Raw genomic sequence first — 21,190 nt, 5'->3', positions numbered from 1 at the left:
AAAACACTGTTGCTAGGCTTCAGCATCTCAATCGTTACAATTCCCTTCTCAGTAGTTGATTGGGATCTGTCAACATTCTCTGGGACTCTCCCCCTCTCCTGTTAAGCAACCGCCCCTTCTTAATGACACCCTACGCGCTGATTGGCTACGAATGGAAATCTTGTCTTACCCTTCTGCTAAAGCTAAAGTTTCATTGGTCGCGCGAGCTGCCAGTCACTCCCCATGTCAATCTAGGCCGTTTATATGGACTAAGAAGTCCCCAAAGCGTCTGAACTCCTTGTAGTTCGTCCCCTCTTCATCTTATTTGTTATTTTCCCCTCTCCGCGCAGGGGCCGCAGTTACATAGCGCTATTTTTTTATTTGTTCGCCTCATATATACAATTCTATATATATTTATACACTCGAGCATGGAGTTGAACTCTCTGTTAATCCTCCTGGAGGCAGCTGAATATTTGGAGAGAAGAGACCGAGGTATTTGTCACGGACAGCAGACCCGCGCACACACACACCGGGGTAAACGAATTGGGGGTGGCTCTGTATATAGACATAGGAGGGAAAGGGTTAAATAACGACCCTGCAAAAGCTATGTTCCTGACAAACACACGTATTGCCTGCTGTGCGGGGAACATGTTACATGCTTAGCACACGTTATACGTTGATAGTCAGTGTGTGTTTTGCGTGTGTTTGCGGTGACTCGGGCGCCCGGCGATCTACCGTTAACGTGTACATGCAGCCATTTAAATGCTCGGACATTGCACGTTTATGTGCACACACACGCCATGTACGCGAATGCACAGCCGGGATCGCGCTCGCTCTCCCGTGTATGTCGGGGGGCGTTATGCGTTGTTGTTGTTTTAGGAAGAGCCCCATGTGTATGTAAACAAGGGGGTGGGGGCTGTGATTCATGCATAATAATCACCCCGTTACCCGTCTCTCTGACAGAAGCAGAACACGGCTATGCGTCCGTGTTGCCTTTCCACAGCGACTATTCCATGAAGAAAACCAAAGCAGCCTCAATCTCTAGAAAGTCTCAGAATAACAGGTAATAACCCCCCTCCCCCACACTGACAGCGGTGAGATGATCCGGAGAGGCTCTAGGGGGCGCTGCTGAGTGCGGCCGCCATCTTTGCTCGCTGGGCTTGGCTCTGTTTTGATCTCATATAAACACTGCCACGCGTACAGCAGGCAATCCCTGCAAGCATCAGCTGCTGCAGGCACACACGGGCATTAACCCCTTGCGCCCAGAACCCGGGGTGTGAAGTTTCCTTTATAACAAATGCAGGCGATCCTTCGGGGAAGTTGAAAGCAGATATTTATTATGTAAAGGATTTCTGCCATAATCTGTTCGGTTCCTCTAAGCACCCCCTTTCTGATAACTGCCTGTGCTGTGTTCGCATTATTGTTATATATATATATATATATATATATATATATATATATATATATATATATAAATATCTCATGTACCTGCTAAACGCATTTATTATTATTTTTGTTTGTTCATTATGGAAAACCGTACGCTGCGGGATATTGAGATATATGGCGTTGCGTGATAATGGCGTGTTCTCACAGAAGTGAGATGTGGAATGTGTGTGTACCACCGTACTGTTTTTGTGTTTTACCCCCCGTGGGCTGAATGGGTTAAAGTGTGTGTGGGGGGGGGGGTATTGGAATATTTAGGCCCAAGGCTTATTTGTCACCTTCTTATACTCAGGACTCGGTGATCTGACCAGAGCGACTTAACCTGATCCTAGATTTATTTTGGAAATAGATGCAAGAAACGCATCTAAGAAGCGGCCCGTAAAACAAAAAACTAAATAAGAGAACAAATCGGCCCCGAAGCCCCCTTTATTGGACCCTCCTAGATTATAGTTTAGTCTCTTAAAGACAGAATGGACATCTCCTTTGTGTGAATGTGATAAATTCAGGCGGATCCCTGGGATTCACTGACAAAAATATCATTAAAAAGTAATCCGCACAGAATTATAATTATATATTGTTACTAATGTCATTTAATATTTTTTATTCATTATATATGTTATTATTTTATAACGATAATATTACAGCGGTGCAGGAAATCTTTCATAGGATTCCCTTAAAATGTGTCTCTATGAAACCATACGCGTTGTAAGCTCTTTGGGCCGTGCCCTCCCCACCTGTTATTCTGTTATATACTACTTGTTATGTCCTGTCTACCCGTTGTACAGCGCTACGGCATATGACAGCGCCATGCAACACAATAAATAATAATAGAGCTACTAATGTCCTTTAAGCATTCCTTCTGGAAATGTCAGACGCCCCTTTTCTAAAGGAACATCTGTTTTCTATCGTGAATAAAAACACATTGGAACACGTGGCTGCCGTCTGGTCACGTGAATAGTATGTATACTAATAAAATGTACATGGAAATATTGTCCAAAGTATCTACAAACAACCTAGTGTTGCTAAAAATATTTGAATTTCTAGATATTTGCTCTTTTTTATTTTTAACATTTAAAAATTAAATGTTTTGTACAATGCAGTGCAGGAAGGGGTTAAGTTCAGGGAAGGGTGATTACATCAGTTATTAGCTCATACTAGCGTTATGACATCATACTGGACACGGTACAAGGTGATGTGCCAGCGGGGAGGATTGTGGGTATTCTTTGGTTTTGGTCTATGTGGTCACTTGACCCTAGCAGCGAGCTCTGTTCACGCTGTGTGGCTGTCCCGGCTCATGGCCCGTGTGCACCGCGTGTACGTGCCGAGCCGACTTAAAGGCACATGACTTCCTTAACTCACCCCAGACCGGTGCGGGGCGGAATACTTTGTTACAGGACCCTGGGAGGTAAAGGGTGTTCACATTAATATTTGTGGTCCCCCCCCCATGTTAAGTAGGACAAGCCATTTAAAGGTACGCTCCAGCCGTGATAAGGGTTATAATGCTCAGCGAGCGTTCCGGGGGCCTAATGAAACCCCAACGCTACCATTGATTTTAGTGGGAGCATTTTCCTGCCTCTGATTGGCTGATTTTGATAATGTAAGGTGGCATTAATTATTGGGGGGGGTACAGAAGGACTGTCCCTTGGAGCGTTGTCTCCAAACTTGGCCATTTTTTGTTGTCTGCAAATTGTTATTAACCTTTGATGCCACCGAGTGTATTGTGGCTGCAGGCTGAGCCCACCCGGGGCCAGATCTGTATCTATAACTGAGCTGCTGGTAGCCCGTGTGTTAGAAATGGCAGAAATGTCACAAAAACCCCATTTCCCCACATGTAGTGCTGGTCATAGATGGATGGTGTGCGTTAGGGAGGTCACTACACTGAACGGTAACATTCTTTATGACTTTATGTACCGGCCCAGAACATTATTAATGGTCCCGATGGTGACTGCGAAGCCCCTTGGATCGACGCAGCGAGTTTTGGGGAAGAGTCGGCTTCTTTAGCAATTCTAGAAATCTTGTGAAGATGGAGACTAAAAATATCCATTTAGTAGATAGGCGTTAATGTGAGATGTGTCACGTTCATTCTTTGCTCTTAGATATTGTTTAGCGTCCGTATGGCAACAGTTATACTCTGCTTTTTTTTTTTGCATGTTTCATTTTCGTTTATAGGTTTGAAGAACCTGCGTGATTTTTTATGTTTAATCTAAACATTGATCTCCAAATTCTTGAATTAAACAGAGCTGACTTTGCATGTTCTGGTGTCCAGCGTGTGCTTGAGGTTCTTGGTTCTGTTGTGTACGTTTGAATAAATGCTCCTGTGGGTCTGGTTCTGTAGGCTTATAACCAGGTACGTGTCCTGCCAAACGGGGGGGGGGGCAGTTTGGCCTCTTAGGTGATAAGGCTCTCGGTTTCCCGCTGCTCAATGTGCCGCTTACAGGGCAGATCTTTGATCTCCACAACCAGGCCATTTACGGCTCCGAGCAGCCTCCATATACTGCCTTAGAAGATACTGCGTGCCTTTTAACGCAGTGCAGACGCCAATGAGGAAAGGCCGGCTGAGGGTGCTGCCCCAAGTCAATGCGGAAGGTAAATGCGTCGCTGTGGCCACTCACGTGATGCAGTATTGGTTATAGAAGTGTGGATGCGTCGTAGCTAAGCAGCACAGGAAGCATGAAGTGGGTTTATGATGTCACTCCAACGCCATCCATGAACCTGAGAAATTCGGGGAAAAAAACCCTTTGTTTATACCAAATAGTAAGTTGGTTCCAACAAGAAATGGCTTGGAATGAACTAGAATTGGAGACAGCAGCATGATGATGAGCAGGGGGGGGGGTTCTTGATGGCTGCAAACAGGCCAGGAATTGCGTGTACCTTTACCCGAGGTGTATCTACTCCCCTACGCTTTCCTCCGCGGCCACCTGCTGTAATGTGCAAAAGTTTTAGGCAGGTGCCTATGCTGCCAGAAATAGATGTGCTAATAGTTTATTTTTATTCAAGAAAACAGAAGTGAGTGAAAAGAAGAGAAATCTAAATGGATATTCGGTATGACCTCCCTTTGCATCAATAGATGCCGAGTGCTGACATATGACCTCACGTTCCGGCACTTTGCATGTTACTAACCGCCTCGGCACGGGTTCTCCGTAATGTATATGAGCCAATTACCAGGGAGATATCCCCAACAGGCTCATGGAGTAGGGGCATGCCGGTAGGGGGATCTGCCCCCAGTGACAGAGGTTATTGCCCCTTGGAATCATCCGGACTGATTACACCATGGATCCACAAGCGTTATTTGAATACAAAAGCCGTTGTATACAAGACCTGTGGTTTTGATGTACAATATGTATTCTATGCACCTCCCTTTGCCATTAAATAATAATAAAAGTGTACCTCACTGCCCCTCATAGGGTTAATAGACGTGCAAAGTTTCTGAAACCAAAAATGACCTCATGGAGCCCTGCTCCGAGCGGAGCGAGCCGACGTTGTGATGGAGAGACCATTGAGAACATCACAAGCAGAATGTTAGAAGAACATCGAAGACTCTAATAGCATGCGCGGGTCACAGCAAGAACTTTTTTATCGTTAAAAAGAAGTATTGGTTTAAAGTATTATGTCCATGTGGCTTAAAAAAAATTAACAAAGTTGTGTTTATGGCTTTTTCACTACTCTAACAATGACTGCTCTGATATACATGTGCGTTATCTCACCACCCATCGCCCTATACATAAACGCGTAAAGAGGCAAATGATGTCTGAATGCACCTTTTATAGCTGAGCCGACCCTTTTAATTTATATAGTGTCCTCATTGCCAATGCGTAGGGGATTCTGTAGATTTAACCCTTTCCCTGACCCCCCCACCGCATTCTAACCGCCATGCAGGGGCTGGGTCCCAGAACACGTCTCCTGCACATGCGGTAAGCGCCCCCATTTATCTGAATGAGAGCGCTTTCCATTCTCATGGCTCCCGGGGGCACCGCAATGTATGAGCCACTCCGCTTTCCTTAGATTTGTGGCCGACTCAATGGTAATTTATAATTACTCTTACTATGTACAGCTCGCCGCAGTGCTAATTATTCTTTAAGCTGGAACACACGCACCTTTATCTCTTCAAAATGATGAAAAAATAACATTAGTAATAAGCTTGGTCCCCAAACAAACAAGCGCCCTGCCAGCTGGCCGTGTTTAAGACTTTTATATTGAGATGAAATAGCAATGTTTTTTATTTTGTTTTGTTTTCTTTCCAGAATAAAGAGATATATTTCTCTGAATCCGCTTAAAAGAAGCTCCTATGTCTACAGCAGCTTGGTTTTAAATGATAATCGCATAATGCATTAAAAATATAAAAACATAATGTATGTGAAGCTTCCTTTTTAAAAGCAGTCTGCAAACGGCTGCTATGATCTTAAAATAGTTTCTGGATTTTTTTGTTCTAGTTTCACGCACCAATTATTTTAATTCTCCTCTAGAGTCCCAGTGAGAAAAAAAACATCCGTGTGTAAAAAATACAGTAATGCCGCTCAGCATTGACGAAAAAAACCTGGTTTTATCTCATTTTGTCCCAATAAACTTAATCGAAGGCTGCTATGGTGTCTTTGAGGAAGTCTGTTCCTCCATAGACTTTCAGAAGTCAGAATGTCCAGCTCGGTGATTAAGACTGAGTCATTCTATTGTGTACCGCAGGCAGTATGATAAGGTAGTCAGTGTGTTTGTGTATTAGATTGGACTGAGATCACAGAGTGTTTTGCAATGGCGTTTCATTGAAGGCCTGCAGCATCTTAAGTGTGAGTTCCGCTTGTGTTTTAAAAGTTCAGTAGATGTCTTACTTCCTTAGCGAGAGTCCCCCCACACACTCACACAGAACGAGTGCACTCAATGAGTTAGAGAGCATGATCGTGGTGATGTCATGCAATGGAGTAAGTAGGTGTGATGGTTTCCTTCTGCCCACCCACCAGTCACATTATGTGCGATATGTTACAGATGAATGAACGGAATCCCGCTCCATACACATGCAGTCCAGATTTTTATGGAACGGGGTAATCCCTAAACCTTGGTCTATTGGTGTTCTCGAGGACCGGGATTTGCACCGCTGCCGTACGCGTCCCTGTCGCAGAGCCCTGTTTTGTTACATCTCTCCTGCATTTTGGTTTCTGATCAGACATTCTCTTTTGAGTCAAATGGAGAAGCATACCTTCCAGTTTCAGAGTGTTCTCTCCCTGTTCTCTGTGTATCCTGGCGCTGCGATGGGTGTCAGGCGATGATGATGTAAGAAGCCCAAATTCTATTGAAGACTCTTGTGTATAAAACATCACTGGCCCCATAAATGCCATCCCCTTGGATGTTGGAGCAGCTCCTTGTCTAGCTTTATTATTATACACTGAGCTGTAACTCAATTCTTTTTCTAGTTTCTTTCTCGATAAGAGTCCCCCCCTTTCCAAGCTTCAGACTGCGGATAAACGGATTCCGCTCGTGTTTTCTATACCGATCCCATCGTTTTCTCATCGTTTGGCTCCATTCAGGCTGGCTGTGTGTTGTGTTGTAGCTGTTTAATAGTTTGGTAAATAGGCATGGATGGTAATTCAGGACTCGGGTGAATAGGAGACGTTCACGCGTCACTCAGGGGTATTGTTTCATGTCTGGAGAGGAGTCTCTTCCATCGCACGGCTTTGACTGCATAATGAAAGGCAGTTGCTTATTAGACAGTCTGTGAAAAGCGGCATAGAGCGTCAAACCCATCTAATCCTCGGACAAAAATAGCACTTGTTTTTGTCTCAAGCCCTGGATACCTAAGACTAGCCTGTCTGGTCTCAGCTTACCACTTGGATCCAGACTCACTAAAATGTCTTGTGATGAGTTCACTGGGTTCCCCGGTTATTTATATATAATATGTATGTATGTGTGTGTGTGTGTGTGTGTGTGTATATATATATATATATATATATATATATATTATATATATATATTATATGTAATCTATCCCGCTCTGTTTATTCTATTTCTATGGGACACTTCAGCATGCGATGTATTGATGGATCAATCGCTGAGAGTTTAGCAGGTAAAATGGGCCGTGTTGTCAGACCCGCTTTGGGCTATTTTCAGGCATGGTAAGCACTTGGTGAATACGTCTCGTATCTACAGCCAAGCAAACTTTGCATTGTGCTAGCGGATGAATGGAGTAAGAGGAAAGCGGGCATGGAGCATCTTGACTCTCTTCACAGTTCTTCTATAATAACTTTGGTGTGGGAACGTAAGCGACCCCCAGAGCGGATTGGCACGGCACGTACCGGGGCTCCAGGGCACGGCTGCCCATTTTCGCCTTAGTCTTAGCTGTGTTTTTAGATACTGAAGTGAAGAAAGAGAGTTGATGCTTCACGCGCTCTCTGTATTTGCAGTTCTATCTTTGCATCTCTCCTCTGTTACTCGATGGCTGAGCGCTATCTCTGAGTGGACCCGCATCAAAGCCTATTCTGGGGCTTTCAAACCACAAATCTTTGGTCTGGTGAGAGAGGTTTTGTGGTTCTGTCTGTGTAACGAGGAGAATACTCCTAAATAACCAGCCTGACTCTAAACAGTCGAGGCCGCTCGCTTTATATCCGCATCTCTGTTGCGTTAGATATTTGGGTAGACACATGATTTTTGCCGTTGGGCTCCTTATGCCAGAGCTGGGTGGTGATGCTGTAATAGATGATGATATTTGTAATGGAAATTAAAAATTAATGAATTTTTTTATGGGGGCGCTTGTGCTGAAGCTTGCGGCCCCTGAAGAGTTGTACAGCCCTGATCTAAATAAATGGTGGTAACTTACCATTCTTTCAGTGCCATTGGAGTAAGTAAGGCGGTGTTGGCTCTGGCTGTCTAACATCAGACTGTCGCAGTAAACACGTTGAGTTGCTGTAGTTGGGTTGTTCCAATGAAGTCCTTCTTCCAACCGCAAAAAGCGCAGAAGTATAAAGCACCGTGCATATCCGCGTTGCTTAAGTAACTGTGTATGTATACTGTAATGGAAACCATTGCGTTTGTGTCCATCTATTTTGCGCTAGGGTGTATGATCTCTTGCCTGTTAAGACGGATCCTTATTTATTTATTTATTTATTTATTTTGGCTTTATCACGTTTTTCTTACCGGTCTCTGCTGACCGTTTTTGTTATTCTCAGCAGACCGCACTTCTCTCTGCCACAGATTATTTTTCCCCCCCTGCTGTCCCATCCCCCGCTGTCTTTAAGCAAGCATGAGACCTCTGATGTCTGTAGAAGAAGCTGGTATTTGAAATTGAATCCGCGTTGCTGGGACTCGGTCAGTGACGGGGATAACCGCGCAGGACTAACTTTAATGGCCTACTCCTTCACGGCGTAGAAACCCTCCTCTAATACGCCGGAATCAGACGCTCCGCCATTGTATTTTTTAATTTACTTTTAAAAGCCCTGGAAGTCCAGACTCTCAGTAATGTATGCAGTGATTTACTGCCAGGTCTGCTGCTGATGAGGCGCATGCGCAGGACCTAGAAGGAGTTAAAAATGGGGTTCCCTCTTGGTGATGTGATAAATGCAAATTGTAATGCGATATCTGGAACCCAGACGAGGAGAACGAACCGTGAAGAGCACTGTCCGGGGAGCCGGCTGGGGCAGAGCGAAGGGCCTTCAGGCAGAACACATCGCGATGTACCAAACATGCCGGGCAGTCCGAGTACCAGACAAAACTGTCGCCATCAAAGTGAGCAGCCGGGTCAGCGATGGGAATGGCGGGTCAGCACGAAGTCAGGGGGTCCCTTTAAGTCGTGATGTTGACGTGTGAGCCTAGCAGAACACGCAAGGGCACTTGACCCTGCTAGGCGAGGAAGGCCTGGATCTGGGCCTACTCATGGTGCGGAGGATCGCCGCGGTGCCCCGTCACAATGAAGGTAAGTCATGACGTAAATATTTATGGCGTGCACCGTAACGCCAGCGAGTGGGTGTTTGACGTTTCCGCAGGTGTTCCCGCGGTCCGTTCCTCCAATAGAAATAGATATTGGAGAATAGACAGCCTCGCCTCTCCTGTATTAGATTTCCAGTGAAGCGGGGTGTTGTGTGAGACTAGCGGTAAGGGCTCCTCAGCACCTACTATACAAGAAAACTGAATTCTCAAAGTGCCTCTGGGTGCCGTGGTATTCTGCGAATGTGCAGGGGTGTGCTGGGCAGGGCTAAGTGCCCCCAAGCCAGTCCAAAGGGCCTTTTGTGAACAATTTTGGACCAACACTAGTTGACAGAAATGCAATGGGGTCACGTAACACAAGCTTACTTGACCCCACTTTAAAAGCGAAAGTGGTTGTGTGTTGACGTAAGTGTATGAGCATGAATGCAAATGGTGTTTGAGGGAGTGTGTGTTCACGAGCATTAGTAAGCATATGTGTACGTGTGTTAGCATGCGTGTGTGTACATATGTGTGTCAGTGTGTATGTTGGGGGGGTGGAAAGGGGCGATTGGGGCCACTTGGCTTTACTTGCAAAAGACATTTTATAATTTTAACTGATATTCTGTTTGGTTTTGGTTGTAATTTAGTATGATTTGGTCTCTGCTCCCCTGTTACTTTTTACTGGCCATGTGCTCTCACTTTACACATGGTAATGATTTTGCCAGGTTTGTGTCATCCATCTTCCCTCGTGAGGACGGCCAGAATGTGCAGTGTTAGCAGAAATGTTACTCCAGTTTAGTATTCAACTTCTCGTGAGTTACCTCTCTGGAGACCGCAGAGAGAAATACTCTTGTGACGATGTTGCTACTGGAGGCGCGGATCTGGGTTGACCAGAATTGTGTTTATTTGTGGTTTAGGCACAAAAGGGCTTGTGGTATTGTTTCTTCTAACGGTGGTTGTGTCTGTAACACCTTCGGTTGGGTTCGTTTCAGTGAGGTGTATTTTCATAGCTGGAAAAAAAATAATGTGAGAATGAGCGTGTCCGTTCCAGAACTTGGGCTGGAAGAATGGACTCTGGAATCCCCAATGCCTTGTCCTACACACCGGTACCTCAGATACACGCTCCCAGCTTCAGTGTCCAGAACCTTTCAGTCATTTCGGGTTTAATGCCATGTAACTCCCGATCACATGGAGACGTTGCGAAACTCTGGCCTGGATGAAAGTAATGTTATGTACAAGTAGTATTTATAATGGAGAAGGTAAATGGCGTAACGGTGACCATGAAACCTTCATCCTCAACGCCAGGGCTATGGTGACCATCTTTTAGTCATGTGAGAAAATGTTGGGGATTTACTTCATTCCACCTTCCCAACGATTACATTGTTTTTCTAATAAGAAGGTAGTGATAAGGTGTGCTTGGTGCTCTCTCTGATATAAAAGGGTTTTGCTGTTTTTCTTCTAGAATTGCACTGCATATGTTGTGGGAACAGTTTGGGGAAGACCCTTTACTATTCTATGTGCCCCAGCGCTCAAAGCAAGCTCCATAAAGACATAGCTTGCTGAGTTTTGGGTGGAAGAACATGAACAGCACGCACAGTGGGTCAGTCAAGGTGTCCCAATACTTTTGTCCATATAGTGTGTGTATGTACCGGTATATATGTGTATATAATATAACGTGTGTGTTATTGTTTATGTGTGAGGAGGGAAGCTCACGATACTTGGTGCAGCTGGTGTGTGGCGCAGGTGCCGAGTAACCAGCACACTTTGCCTTACCTTTTTTGTTGCGCGTTTCTGTTCTGTGTTGTAAGTAATGGTGATCAGATTAAAACGTCATGTTGATATTTATAAAGCGCCGCCATATTCCGCAATGCTGTACAATCGATAAGCAGGATATAACAAGTACTAAATAGCATAACCATTTACTTACAGAAAGGGAGGTAAGGAGGGCCCTGCTCAAAGGAGCTTACAATCTAGAAGGAGTAATAATTGTCCGAACGCAGGAGAGGAACTAGAAAGAAAGGTGAGCGAATGAAGAAAAGAGGGAGGGCGTTGAGCGGTGTATATCCTATAGCAGTAGCCACCTTAACTTTGTGTTCCCTGTGTCTGAATCGTTTTTACCCCATTTAATTCGGATTAAATCTTTTCGGTGGTAACTGATTCAGGCAGAATGATTATACGTTTCTTCTGCCACCTATCCCCAAAGTCCCGCAGCACAATGGCACAGAAAAAAGGAACAAGCTGTAGGTAGTCTTAGTAAATTACTGTATGTATGATGAAAGATGTGACAATAACCGTTCCCCTGTAAATGATTACAACCTTCCAGTTACATCCTATTTCTGCATTTTATTTCATGGTGTATTTATCAGATAGTGTGAGTGTGAGTACGTGTGTGTGTGCGCGTGTGGTTTTTACTCTGCCAAGTGGGAGGTAGATAAATGGAACATCAGAAGTTATACAAAAATGTATAATGACGGTATTGTATGGAAATCTAGAATGATGTGTGGATGTGGATTTAAACTCTCATGCTGTAATATGGAATAATAGGGTACCAGTAGAGCAAAAATCATGGTGGGGGGCGGAGGAATTAATGCCCGTGTACCTGCGGGGCGCTGCTTCCCTAAAAAATCTGCTCCGAGGGGCACGGCTTGTGTAGTGAAATCTAATTCCTGGCCGCTTTATCTCTGTTAAGCCGTCACAATCTATTTATATGACCAGCCAGGACGTTATATACACGGAGGGGACTGGCTTCATCTTTTGGTGTTTTAGTAAATTACAAAAAGTAACATGAGGTTCTCTACTGCAATACATGGCGATAAGCGGCGTGTGCGCTGAATGTAAATGTTCACCTCCGCGGGGGCCGTTTTTATCATGTAAAGTATTTATTTAAAGTATTTTTCTAAACACAAGAAGCCCCTCCTGGGTTCCTCACCGTGTAGGGTGGTTTCTCCTTTGTGTGTCGTAAGGCTGAGAAGCAGTCTTATCGCCCTGGCAACCAATCGACTCGGTGAAGCTGCTCCGTCGGTTGCTCGGTTTATAAGACCTTTTTTCAGGCTTTGCACCAGAATGACCTTTTTGTAAATAACTGCTAATGATGTCGCCTTCTGCCCGACTTCCAGAGATCCCCGCGGCCTCTTTCTCTCCCGAACCCCTGCCTGTTTTATTGCGGTTCCGTATAAAACCGCGTATATCCCGCTGTATTCCAAACTGTGGCTGACGGTTTTATGCTAAATCCCGTTTTACCCTGTATGGCGTATCGATCCGTAAAGAATACGATTTGGTAAAATAGTGCTGATTTTGCGTATTTTGGCATTGCAGCTGCCTTATTGTCATAAAGTGGTGAGAGTGGTTATCGTACGGCTTGTTCTGTACAAAGCTGGAATTAGAACATGCGACCCGTGTTAAGAATCACCGAGGCTTTTTCGTAGGTGGCAAAGCTGTAACTATACCCGCATGATCTAATTAGGCTGTAGGGAGTTGGTTTCCATCGCGCAGACCCGCCGGATGGCTTCCGTAGAGAGCGGCTCCTGTGTGCGGAGAGAAGGCTTTCTGGGGTTTTACAGAGCGGGCTTTTAACACATCTTCCTTCTTGCTTATGATAAATATGGATACGTCGTATAATTCATGGTTTCTAATCTGAAGTCTTCTCTTCTCAATGAGGTTAAGAAAGTAATAATTCTTAGAGTTTATCATAACTTTATTTATTTTATTTTTTGACAGGTCATCGCACAATGAACTAGAGAAACACAGGTAAGCCGTTCGAGTTAATGGTTATTTATGTATTGCGTTTCCAGTTGTCATTCATTTTTTTTCTTGCGCGTTTCTACGTTTATCTCTATTGCCGTGCGAATTCTGTTGATCCATCCATCAATATTCCGTGTCTGTTGTGTTTTTGCACCGTACGGGACTGTTGTCATTAGTGCTGAAGTTTGTTGAATTGCCCCGGAGGCTGTCACGGAGTGAGCCCTGAGGTCATGGAGTTTTGTATGATCTCTGTTTGCTTATGCAAGTATGTAACCAGTGTTACACGTGGGAGGAAATCTGACGCAATCTTTCTGGTACATCCGACAGTGTCTTATGTTTTGCTTTACTGAGAAGGTGGTAGATAAGTGGAACAGCCTCCTAGCAGAAGTGGTAGAGGATAGTACAACGAGGAAATTAATGCACGCAGGGGATAGACATGTGGCTCCTGAATCTAAGAGGTGACCAAGGACTGATTACGCTCTGAATCTTTACGTCAGGATAGATTGGCAGACTAGATGGCCGAACGGGGCTGTTCTGTTGTATTTCTATATGCAAAAGCCATATAGATTTAAGTGTTCTAGCTGGGTTTTGGTACTGATTGTCAGGGTATCTTACCCCAGAGGGTCAGTCGCCCACAACCCCATTCGTTCTGCCCTGGTTACGTTAGTCCTATACTCAACATACATCATTTAGACAACAAAATATTATTTGAAAACAATCATTTTACATAATAATTGTTATGTTTATTTTTTTCAGACGAGCAAAACTCCGACTATATTTGGAGCAGCTAAAGCAGCTGGTGCCGCTCGGGCCAGATAGCAACAGACATACCACTTTAAGCCTATTAAAAAGAGCAAAAATGCACATTAAGGTACAGTGGGCAGCCTGCGTCATAAACCATCCGCATCGGCATTTGTGAGGAATGTTTTGTACGTTTTATGTATTAGAAGAAAGCCCGGTTATTTGAGAATTGTGCAGGATTTAAAGGCACTGTGTGTTTGTTTTTTTCCATAATGTATATATTTTGGTGCCCCAGATTACAAGCTACATTCTAACTAAGATATATTTTATATATATATATATATATATATATATATATAATAAATATATCTCTCCAAAAATATACAGTGATTGGCAAACAAAACCCAAGCAGTATGATTTAGTTACGTCAGATACCGGGAAGGCAGCGGTTCCCCTTTGCTATGAAGAAAGGATAGTCCATGCAGCATTTCGCAGAATAGTCTTTTGAAACGGAAAGCCATGCAGCGTTCTTGAAGGTCGTTTATTAAGGAAGTCACTTCCCCTTTAACTCTCCCGTCAAATACTGTATAATCCAGACTTTGTTTGGACCTGTACCCCGAGAGGGTTTTAGGACTCAGGTGTGTAACCCCACTTCAGAAGGCACCCAATCAGTGGCAAGAATCATCAGATAGGTTTTGAGGTTTTTTTTCTCTATTTCCTTTGGAAGAATGTATATTAAATAGTTAAAGAGCACTTTAACATGCATTCTTCTTTAGAGGGGATGTCGTGGGGATCTGTCCCTTTCGATACAGTTGTAAAGTGGATTGTTATTTTAGTCATTCTGTGATAGATTTGTATAGGAGATATAAAGAGTCTAAGACATTGTGCCGGCAGGGCTGAGCATTTTTTTCTCTGATGGTACCCCCTCTGGGAATCACCACATATATCTACTACTGGGTAATTTGGGTAATTGAGACTGATTGTGTATTGAGAAATCTACTCTGGGGTTGCCCTACTAGCCTTTCTTCTAACCCCATATGTGACTACAAGTGAGTCCGTTCTTAAATAGAGTGTGGCCAGGCTGTATCTGAACATACCGTATGTATATGTTAATGTGTATACATATATACATATATATATATATATATATATATATATATATATATATATATATATATACATATATATATTAATCTAGGTGGAGAGTAAGCTTTAGATTGTGTTGAATACCGTTGTCCACGTTGGCTGATCACCCTTGCTTCTTTGTTCATGTGTTTCTAGAAACTAGAAGAACAGGACCGAAAAGCACTCAATATCAAGGAGCAGCTACAAAGAGAACATCGCTACCTCAAGCGCCGTTTAGAGCAGCTTTCTGTGCATGGGATAGAGCGCATGCGCACGGACAGCATGGGCTCTGTCATGTCCACTGACTCCGAGCAAGGTGAGAAGGAGCTGAGACGTCTATAAATACAAGGAAAGAGCCAGCGTGTCGTACGCAGAAGTGTGGAAGGATCACCAGTCTTTTCTATTAAATATATCTGCCCTGCTCCCTAATGCCCCAAAGATATTCCAGCCCCTGCCCCCAAGCTACCTAGGACTGGCTGGGGATGGGAGGAAAGAGTTGGGGGTCTGAGGGTCTTCTCTTTACAAAATTCCTTTTCACCCCCCTGGTCGGGGTGATACTTTCTACATACAGGTATTGGACTACAATTCTCATCAGTCTCAGAAAGGTACCTAGGGCTTTTACCCCAGCTTTGAAGGCTTGCTGTTTGGTGTTGCAGGTTTCTATAGCTGCAAACGCCAGCACGCCGGTCGTATAAGCAAGGCGGTACCATGCAGGGTATATATATGTGGTATATGGTATGTGTGTACCTGCATGGTACCGCCTTGCTTATGTGTGTGTGTGTATATGTATATATATGTATATATGTATATGTGTATATATATATATATATATATATATATACATACATACATACATACATACATACATACATACATACATACATACATACATACATACATACATATACACACACACACACGGTAGGTGTAATGTCCAGTGGGAAACATACCTTTTGGCTTAGACTATTCTCTATTCTTTAGGTGGGCCTTGGGTGGACTTCTTAAAACCACACGTAAACCTATACATTAAAAGTTTGAGCACCCGTAGCATGTTCACTGCGGAAATTAGGAATAATTACATGCAGGTCATTTTAATGTCTCCTAAAGAAAATAAAATTGTATGTTTTTTGTGTTGTAGAAGTGGACATTGAAGGCATGGAGTTTACACCGGGAGAAATGGACAGTATTGGCAGCTCCAGTGACGTGGAAGACCACTACAGTTTGCAGAGCGGCTCCAGCGGAAGTGGCTACACGCATTCCCTGAGACTCACAGCCAGGCTTACATAGTGGCCAAAATACTGGACCAACTCAGGACCATCCGGCTGAAGGCACTTATATCAAGAAAACAAAAAAAAAAACTTAAAAAAAAAAAAAAAAGAAAGAAGCAGAACCGAACGTTACAGATAAGTCAACTTCTACTCAGCCCGTTCGATTCCCAGTCATGAAAAAGAACTTTGTTTGCTAAAGAGTTCCGTGCGTGGAAGCCACAGCAGTAAGAGTTTCCAACTTGGGTTGTGGTGCATCTTCAGGATCGTAAGGAGAGGTTCAAAAACAAAAGAGGAGGTTAAAGCTAATGAAACCCCTGTTTTAAATTGACGTCATTCCATTATTAGTATTTCGCGGAAACGCAGAAAAGTCCACGTCCGATATTTGTAATCGCCAGAGGACATTTTGCTTTTTAAGAATGAAGTTGAATGAATACATGCCGGGAGAATAATCGTAGAGAGGTTGAAAGCGTTATGGCTTCTTCAGGAACAGATTAGTGGAATTAATTTGGCAGTGTCAGTATTTTAAGTTCAAACCTTCTGGGAGAGGAGGGACAAATTCTATGAATTTGGTATTTGAAGGTAACGTGCGATAGATGATTTCATTTTTAAAAGTCAGTACTGTACGAGAGCCAACTATGACTTCATATAGCAGTCTCATTGCGAACCCTTCCCGGCTGAAGGGCCCCGTGATCCATTGACTGGCTCTTCATGTTGAAGAGGGCTTCCTACATGATATGCTGATGCCAGCTGACGTTAAACATTTCCAACCAAAGAACCTCTCTTTCCCCCCCCCGAGACGTTTCTCGCTCATTAACTACTATCTGCCAGCGTTTAATTTGATCAGACCAAAAAATACCCATGGTAAAAGAGAAAAAGCACTCAATGCAAAAAAAAAAAATGCAATATACACAATATATATATCTATAGCCTATGCAGTATATATACTGCATACATGTGAAGGCAGAACACTGTCTAATTGTGTATATGTGTGTGTATAAATATATACACGCGTATATAAAGCCAGTTACACAAGCAGGGTATTCTTGAGTGTTGGAAGTGCGTATTGACAGCCCGCGTCATTATGTGATGTAGCGCGTTGGTTCGTCTGTGCCTTGTAACCTATGGGCAGCTTTTGACCATTTAACTCGTTACCCAAAACTGCTCATACAACCCAGGTATTGTTAGCCTCTGCCCTACAGCTGCTACAGTCCATCAGCATCTGTTACCCAGGACCGAGATCACGCAACCCTGAGCTTTCTGGCTGCTGTCATGTCGCTGAGCATTCTGGGTGTTGTAGTCCACAGCAGATGGAGCCCCCAGACACTGTCTGTCTCTGGCCTGACGCTCCTCCAAAAAAATGAATATCTGCGCTACGACGACGGCCTGCCGTAGGGGAACGAACATCAATGTGCTTCTCCGTTCCGATTTTTTAGCTTCGTGAACACAAGCCAGATTAATGCACGATTCGCTTAACGCGGTTTTTAAAGTCTTTTAAAGCTAATTAACCACCACTGCATTTTACCGAAGGCATGGCTTCCAGCTGCAGCGTGTTTCATTGTGTTTCCTCCGAACACTAGAAAATGCATACGTCTAAAAATGAAAAAAGAAGAAAAAAAGATTCATGCTGTGAAACGGCACTGTTTATTTTGTATACTTTAAATATGTATCTATGACAATTGTAGCAATACTATGAAGTTGTAGCATAGGCTTTATTTGTGTACACAGCCTCGTTTCTCTTGTGAAGTGCATCAGGGCAAGGCTTCGTAGGCTAAGCAATGCGCAGCAGGGAACCAATCACGTATAGATCGCGTTAGCAGAAACCAATCAGCTTTAAAGACGGGAAGAAAAGAAAAAAAATCTCTCTCTGACATGACCCGTCAGGCCCCATATGCAAATGAACTCCTACAAAGGAGACTCATTCTTTGCTTGTGGGGGCCACACGGTGACATCACAAAGGGGAGGGGCTAACTCATTTCCTCCTGAAAATCTATAGATCTGATGGCGTTGCTGTTAGCGTGCTGTATACATGGTCCTGTTCCAGGCATTGTTTAGGCGACCGACTGCCAGGAAGAGGAATGCAAATATCTGCTAACATTTTTTTTTTTTTTTTTTGCTAGAACGGCCTTTTTATCTCACGTGGTTTTCTGGCATAGAAAGGTTAAGGTATTTGTTAATTAGGGTAGAAGAAGCCAAGGACACTTTTCTGATACGTCATGTTAGCAAGTGTAGTCTATATTTCCGGTAAAAGATTTTGTATTATATTTTCCTAAATGTTCTCATATTATCGGGGGGCGATGGGATGGGCAGGGTATGGAATGGCTCCAAACCAGAGTCTCAGGGACTCGTTTTTTTTTTTTTTTCTTTCCTCTTTTTATTTTTTTTTGTCATATTGTGCCTTGGTAACCGTTTCCATATGCCTCTCCAACCATTTTTTTGGATATTCTGTCTCGCGATTACTTTTTTTTTTTTGGTGCGTTTTTTTTATTTGGCAGGTCATATCACAAAGTCCCAGCCGTGGGTTAGGAGATTGTGGAGGAGCAAAGTGATCATAGAATCCCGTAACCCACTCCACTAGGGAATAGAACGCCACATTCTACACACACGTTGTTGGCTGACGTTACTTTGTGTAACGTTGACACCACTAGGTTCCACAGGTCAGGAGTTTCCAGCCTTTCCTCTCTGGCCGTTGATGCGCAGAACTTGTCGAGTTGCACCATTGGGAGATGTAGTTTGTCAACTGCCAGAGAGAGACCGGGCGCTCTAGGCGTTGCCTTTTCCTAGTCATATTTTCTGTGTCTCTATGAAGAGAAGTCTTCTTCTGACCAGAAGAGGATAGTCTTAGTTCTTCCAGTTGTAATGTAACACTTTACGTTTCGCCTGCCATGTAGAAATCCATCCATTGTTTGTTTCTAAGAGCTGAATTGTGAATTTCATTGGATGGCCGTCCAACACGTCTCTCGCTCTCTGGTGGACAGCTAAAGGTCCAGTCCGTAAATTCCCTGCCTTCCGACTCAAATCGGTGGCTGGAAGTCCACTCTTGGGATTCATTGACACTGCCTACTAGAAAGATTATGTCCGTGTGATCGGATGGCTAAAGAAAATAGCACACGCAGCCTGTATTTGTATCAAACCTGAATGTTGTGTATGTACCTGAAAAGCTTTGTTGAGATGGCTTAAGAACCCTTCTTCCGTCTATCTTTTGTGCCATCTGTAGCTGGTATTAAAAAAAAAAATAAAAATAAAACTCGGTGTAGTTTTGGCCCTTAACAACAAAGGTACAAGGGCTTGTCAACATTTGACATCTGATATTTGCTCACAAACCCCCGTAGTGTATATAAGAATATGAATACATTTCGTGGCAGCTTAAGACCATTGTTTGCACTCGCATGTACGTGGACCTTGCCAACAGGAGAGAATATATATATATGTATATATATATATATATATATATATATAAATATAATATTTTTTCATGCTAGCGTTTTTCCCTTTTAGTCGCATGACCTTCTAGGTTGACATTCTAGGTGTAAAAGAAGGTTGTGAGATCACTACATTTGGCAGCTGAGCAATCTTTTTTAGCGAACGTTCTAAAGGGATTGGTAGTCTTCGTTCCAAAAGGTCCCGGAATATGTTGCCTATTGAAAGAAAACACAAAACCCCTTTTTGTTACGGGGTCTATAGCAATATTCAAATTGTCTGATAAATCACTAGATCCTCTGGTGCGTATTGTTACTTTTCTTTTTTCCAGACCATGTTTGGGGTGGAGAGAACTTGGTCGTTTTTCGCCGTGACATCCAGAGACCTGGTAAAAAAAAAAAGAGTTGGGTGGTTTTATTGTGTTGTTTAAAAAGCATGTATTGCACAGGACCATCTGAAAATGGTCTTTCGATTCCATAGGAGATCAAATATGTAATAAATAAAATGAACTATTGCACTACTCCAAGCGAAAGCATCATTTGTGAAACTCTTCCAGGAATTGGTGATCCTTAAACATGTTGTGTTTTGGGTTGTACATTCACTGACATGCTTTATTGCAAATAAAGCAGCCCGTCCCCGCGACTATAGCACCGTTCTAACATTTTTACGCAGGTATTGGCTATTTTCCACCATAAAAAGCATGTTCTACGTTGTATCTGTCATCATATAACACTGTAATCGGTAGGAAACCGATCTCGCTATGTACTCTTGTGACCAATACATACAGTGCCATTTCTTGTGCGGCTCTGTATTTTGGGGATTATATGTACTGTACATCTGATAATGTTGCCATGTTATGATTTCCTTATTTTTTTTTTGGCACTTACCTGCTTCCCACCCAAATCACACAGAACGTACGCAGTCTCTATGTATCAAGTGTCTGCGTCAACCACGACCAGGGCCGGGTAAATCAAGAAAGCCGGGAGACATGGCTTCTGAGATTTCATTGGTGGCATCTAACATTTTGTGCGTGTGTGTGTGTGATGTTGCATCGCTGTGTCTTTTCTTGCCAACAACAAAGGCATGTCTGGGTGGCCGTCAACATTTGTATTAACTTGTCCAGCCTTGTCCACGATGGGCAAAACGTCGTTTTCTGCAAATTATTCTTCTAAATGAAGCTCGCTGGCCGTGTTACTACACAGTGGGCGTGATGTCTACACATGATTCTAAAGTGATATTTGAAAAGTGGTCTAGTATCTATAGCAACCAGTATAGCAATTGTTGATTAGATCATTCCATAGGTATCTATGGTGATAAGACCAATTTTCCAACTTTAAAAAACCAAAAAAAAACATGGTACCCCGTTCAGTGGTCAGAGTTGGAAATTTATGCCAAATGAGGGGATTTTGAGCACAAGTTGTAATTTTAGGGTTTTTACTCGTGTATTTAGAAGCAGCGATATTGGGCGTCTATTGTGGTCCACATCCGTGTGTTTGTGAGAGTGGCATTTACACTTCATGTCATCCAATTACTTGAAATCTTATACCTTACTTATGTGAAACACTTTCTTCAGAGGTATAAAACCAATAGCAAAC

General features: G+C 43.3%; 1 protein-coding gene and 1 long non-coding RNA gene across 3 annotated transcripts; both read left to right on the top strand.

Annotated features, from left to right (window-relative positions):
• Positions 1 to 308: 308 nt before the first annotated feature.
• MXD4 (MAX dimerization protein 4) lies at positions 309 to 16,294 on the top strand. Of its 2 annotated transcripts, none has more exons than XM_053458199.1 (6): positions 309 to 513; positions 943 to 1,042; positions 13,021 to 13,050; positions 13,801 to 13,915; positions 15,067 to 15,226; positions 16,049 to 16,294. In XM_053458199.1, the coding sequence occupies exons 1-6, from the start codon at positions 408 to 410 to the stop codon at positions 16,195 to 16,197; spliced, it is 660 nt and encodes a 219-aa protein (XP_053314174.1). In that variant the 5' UTR covers positions 309 to 407; the 3' UTR covers positions 16,198 to 16,294. The 2 variants fall into 2 exon arrangements, with proteins under 2 accessions (XP_053314174.1, XP_053314175.1); XM_053458200.1 differs by having other exon boundaries at positions 311 to 471.
• Positions 16,295 to 17,165: 871 nt separating this feature from the next.
• LOC128479274 (uncharacterized) lies at positions 17,166 to 18,007 on the top strand. The gene is made up of 2 exons (XR_008350162.1): positions 17,166 to 17,385; positions 17,432 to 18,007. It is a non-coding gene; the product is annotated as an uncharacterized LOC128479274 (long non-coding RNA).
• Positions 18,008 to 21,190: the final 3,183 nt, after the last annotated feature.

Source organism: Spea bombifrons, chromosome 1 (assembly GCF_027358695.1).
Source record: "Spea bombifrons isolate aSpeBom1 chromosome 1, aSpeBom1.2.pri, whole genome shotgun sequence".
Classification (NCBI taxonomy): domain Eukaryota; kingdom Metazoa; phylum Chordata; class Amphibia; order Anura; family Pelobatidae; genus Spea; species Spea bombifrons.
This window is presented reverse-complemented; position numbering and strand designations above follow the sequence as displayed.

Bases quoted from the DNA above. Each gene is read 5' to 3' on its own strand.
- MXD4 (XM_053458199.1), top strand. From the start codon at position 408: ATGGAGTTGAACTCTCTGTTAATCCTCCTGGAGGCAGCTGAATATTTG. The intron at 1,043-13,020 runs GTAATAACCCCC...ATTTTTTGACAG, and splicing joins AGAAAGTCTCAGAATAACAG to GTCATCGCACAATGAACTAG. The intron at 13,916-15,066 runs GTACAGTGGGCA...ATGTGTTTCTAG, and splicing joins GAGCAAAAATGCACATTAAG to AAACTAGAAGAACAGGACCG.